Source organism: Portunus trituberculatus, chromosome 41, assembly GCF_017591435.1.
Source record: "Portunus trituberculatus isolate SZX2019 chromosome 41, ASM1759143v1, whole genome shotgun sequence".
Classification (NCBI taxonomy): domain Eukaryota; kingdom Metazoa; phylum Arthropoda; class Malacostraca; order Decapoda; family Portunidae; genus Portunus; species Portunus trituberculatus.
This window is the reverse complement of record NC_059295.1, coordinates 9,393,488-9,397,825: the sequence shown is the minus strand read 5'-3', so window position 1 is coordinate 9,397,825 and position 4,338 is coordinate 9,393,488. Positions and strand designations below refer to the sequence as shown.

The 4,338-nt window shown below is 53.4% G+C and overlaps 1 protein-coding gene across 9 annotated transcripts in view; it reads right to left on the bottom strand.

Moving 5' to 3' along the window:
* Positions 1 to 681: 681 nt before the first annotated feature.
* The window catches only part of LOC123516799 (transcription factor SOX-5-like), a 126,505-nt gene continuing 122,848 nt past the window's right edge, over positions 682 to 4,338 (bottom strand). For 5 of the 9 annotated variants that reach the window (XM_045276478.1, XM_045276474.1, XM_045276475.1 and 2 more), the window contains exons 5-8: positions 4,318 to 4,338; positions 3,270 to 3,897; positions 2,179 to 2,349; positions 682 to 1,351 (exon numbers count right to left, since the gene is read on the bottom strand). The exon at positions 4,318 to 4,338 is cut by the window's right edge and continues 189 nt beyond it. In XM_045276478.1, coding sequence (XP_045132413.1) covers positions 780 to 1,351; positions 2,179 to 2,349; positions 3,270 to 3,897; positions 4,318 to 4,338 — 1,392 coding nt within the window. In that variant the 3' untranslated portion in view covers positions 682 to 779. The remainder of the gene's footprint in view (positions 1,352 to 2,178; positions 2,350 to 3,269; positions 3,898 to 4,317) is intronic. The other 4 variants (XM_045276476.1, XM_045276473.1, XM_045276472.1 and 1 more) reach the window with 3 other exon arrangements.

The window sequence follows — 4,338 nt, the reverse complement described above, 5'->3', positions numbered from 1 at the left end:
GGCTTCGTTGACCTGATCCTCCCTGAGCGTCGGGTGCGCGACACCAGATAACTCTCCGCCAGACAAGGAGTGACGGGGCCCTTCATCATGACGGGGCTGGGACGGTGTGTGGTTGTAGAGGCGCTCCCCGTCCCTTAACCAATTACCTAGTTCCCCCCACCCCTTCCCTGCCACTCTTTCCCCACCCACGGACTGGTCAGCCCACCAGGACTCACAGAGCCATAACAATGCAGTCAGCCAAGCACCACTCCCTTACCTCACCAGCCTTCCCTAGGGACTCGGCGGGTCCACTCATGCTTCCTAAGGCTCCGCTGCACCTCGAGCCGCACACCATGGCACTGACACTCGAAAAACAACTCCGGATGAACGGCAGATTCACCTCTAACCGCGGAACAATACTCTACACGGAATGTTATGAGTGACTGGCGTCCTGAGTCCTGACCGGCGAGCCTACACCGTGACGTAACATTGCGTCAGCTACGCCGCCCGCCACCTTCAAACGCATTATGCATTATTCACTGATTATTGCCCTAGAATTTAAACTCGGATCGTCAGAAATGGATCAAAATAATTCAAATACTATATGAGAGTGCAATACGGTGATGAGGAGCATGAGGGCGACTGAATCAACAATGAAGCCTGACTGAGCGACCGTACCGAGAGCAGGATTAGAAAATATGGAATAAAGGTGTGTGTGTGTGTGTGTGTGTGTGTGTGTGTGTGTTACTTCACCACTGGGCTGGGCGTGGGTGCGGGTGTGGGTGTGGGCGGGAGGAGCCTCATGCCAGCCGCTCGTCTATGGTGAGTGGCTGGTTCTCCTCCGCCTCCTGGTGACTTGTGATTTCTGTCGACGACGTGAAGTCCTCGTCCATGTGGTCCTCCACGTCGGAGGTGGAGGAGGCTGGGGCGCCGGGGGAAGGTGAGGCCGACCCGTCGAGACTGAACTCTGAGGTGGGGGTCATGATGGAGGGGATGTCGGTGCCTCGCATGCTGGGCGGGTCACCCTGGGAGTCGGCGCCAAGGATCTCCGTGTTGCCGTGGTCTTTCTTGAGGAGGTCGTCCTTGAAGATGCTGTCCTTCAGGAGCGGGTCGGCGCCGGGCGGCAGGAGCTTGGCCAGGTCAGAGAGGCCGTTGTCTCTGAAGTACATGGTACGCATCTCCTCCCGCTTCTGCCGCATCAACGCCTTGTACTCTGAGATGCGCATCTTCTTGCCGTCCACGATGCAGGTGCGCTTGGGCCGCGGGCGGTAGCGGTAGTCAGGGTGCTTCTCCATATGCAGCTTGGAGAGACGCGACTGCTCCTCGTAGTACGGCTGCTTCTCGGAGTTGGACATGCTCTTCCATCTGGATCCTGCGGAAGAGAGGAGAGACACGGCTCAGCGGGGAGGACAAGGACCACTACTCACTAACACCTCATTGACTGGTTGGCTAATGGACTGAAGCAAAGGAGAGGACTATACAGCTGATTGTCTATCTCCATGGCAAACTGACTGACTGACGCGAAAAATTACTTAATGGCCAGTTGGCTGGCTGCCTGGCTGACTGGCAAACCGATTCCTTGGCTGGGTGACTGACTGACTCGCTAAATGGTTGGCTGGTTGGAGGGTTGCCCAGGTGGTCGACGAGTCTTTTTTCTTCCACCCGATGAGTTCCTGTCTCTCGCGCCTCAAAATATCTGTCCCGATGTGTTGACGCGATCGGCAGCCTCGTGCATCATGTCAGCGGCAACATTCAGCAGCGTGAGGCGGAACTTGTAAACTTTCTAACTTTTTCCTATCTATACTTCGAAACCCGACAGGCGCTACACCAATAGCTCTCGCTTTCTCCCCGTGTGACAGCCCAGTACACACACACACACACACACACACACACACACACACGCTTTGTCATTTAGTACACCTTAGTCTTCACGCCTCACTTTCATTCCTTCCACTAATATATGTATACAATAAATAATCCTAGTATAAATCGACACTGAATACATCAAACCACCTCTAGGGACACCATTACGAGTACACCACACGGAAAAAATACACGCTGATAAACTTGAACCACACGAACGCACCACAAACTCACCCCTCCAACCCTCCAAGCTACACACACACACACACACACACACACACACACACACACTAACATTACTGCCACTCATCATCCCAAGAAACGTTCCTTCCTTACCTAGAATCTTGGAGATGGCAGAGTTGTGCATATCAGGGCAGGCCTTCAGGATCTTGCGCCTCTCGTCCCTTGCCCAGACCATAAAGGCGTTCATGGGGCGCTTCACGTGGGGCTTCGAGTCGTGGTCCTTTCGAGTTTGCCGAATGATCTTAGCGCCGAACATTTTGGCTGCTTGAAGGGAGACGAGGGAGAGACGCGAGGTTAGAGAGGTTGTAGAGAATGCTGGAGGGAAGTTAAAGGGGTGAGGGCAAGAGAGAGAGAGAGAGAGAGAGAGAGAGAGAGAGAGAGAGAGAGAGAGAGAGAGAGAGAGAGAGAGAGAGAGAGAGAGAGAGAGAGAGAGAGAGAGACAGGAGGAGGAAAATAAAAGGGGATTGTTTTGAGGTGAAAGGTTATGGAATTCGTGAGGAATGGTGGAACGGAGGAATGAAGGAGCAGGAGGAGGTTTAGGACACGGGAGAAACAGGAGTGGAAGAGAGAAAAGAGCTGGAAATAAAGGGGATGTTGTTTTGTTTGGAAGTGTCTTAGTCGTAGGAATAAAGGAAAGCAAAGGTAATAAGTAAAATGCAAGAGATTTTGTAGGTATTCAGATTAAAAATAAGAGAGAGAGAGAGAGAGAGAGAGAGAGAGAGAGAGAGAGAGAGAGAGAGAGAGAGACTAGGGGGATGAGTGGGGAAGAATTCAAATAGGAAGAAAATGTGTGTGTGTGTGTGTGTGTGTGTGTGTGTGTGTGTGTGTGTGTGTGTGTGTGTGTGTGTGTGTGTGTGTGTGTGTGTGTGTGTGTGTGTGTGTGTGTGTGTGTGTCGTGTTGCTGTGTGGCATTACCTACTACTTAAAGCTGACTTGTATTGCATGAAGGCGAGGCTACTAAAGGCACACTTGTCACGCCATTACGTTACGGAATTAAAGCTCAAGTTACGTAACAAACAAGCAAGCACACAAACATGCACGAAAGATTGATTGAATGGGAAAATTAAAGGGTGACAGAGAGAGAGAGAGAGAGAGAGAGAGAGAGAGAGAGAGAGAGAGAGAGAGAGAGAGAGAGAGAGAGAGAGAGAGAGAGAGAGAGAGAGAGAGAGAGATAATGTCCCTACCCCGATCAGATGACTCACTCTGGCAGGTGGTGACGTACTCGTCCTCCTTGGAGCCTTTGTCTTGCGTGGTGTGGGCCGCCGAGGTGGTGACGGACGTGATACCGCCCATGGTGCCCCCAAGGGAGGTGAGGGAGGTAAGGGGCGTAGCGGTGGGCAGACTGAGGCCTCCCATGGGGCCCAGGTGTGGCGGGAGGGAGGAGGGTATGGAGGAGGGCGGGAGATACATGGGAGGGAAGGCGGGAGGAGGATAGTGTTTGCCAGGCAGTCCTGCTCCCATGGTAGGCGATGCGAGGGAGCCCAAGCCCTGGCCCAGCCCCTGCCCCAGCCCCTGACCCAGGCTGCCAAGCAGGTCTTTGTGGTCGGCGAGGCCGGGGAAGGGCGGCGTCATGTAGGGCAGGAAGGAGTGGGGCACGAGTGAGGGAGGCAGTCCCGCGCCCTTGGGTGACAGGCTTGTGTCGCTGGGCTTCGGGCTAGCATCCTTGGGCTTGGTGAGGTTGAGGGGCTTTTCCTCATGGTTTTCGTGGGAGGGCGCGGCAGTGGATGTAGGCGGGTGCGTGGTGTGCGTCGAGTTCTGTGAGAGCTGCGCCAGCTGGGCAGAGGCGGACAGTCCTGACATCCAGGCGGGTACCTGAGCGGTGGCAAGGCAGGGGACACGGTCATTAGGACGAGCAGCACTGGTGAGTGTGTGTGTGTGTGTGTGTGTGTGTGTGTGTGTGTGTGTGCGCTAGGCAAGTTAAGTTATCAAGGTAAGACTTACTAGTGTCATTAACTCATTATCCCTCACAGTACTTCACAGCACCACGAGAAAAGACTGCAAAAGGCAAGCTGACATACACAAAGCACATCCGGAACATTTAAAACCGTCATCACCACCATAACATCATCATCACCATCATAACAAATCACGTGAACAAAACATCTCACACACATCAAAACACGCAAACCTAATTCACATGGGAACAACAACAAAACATTCACCACCCATACACACCACACACCACACACCACCACACACCAACATAACACCATAACATCCAGCAGTACTCACCGACGCTGCCACGGACACCTG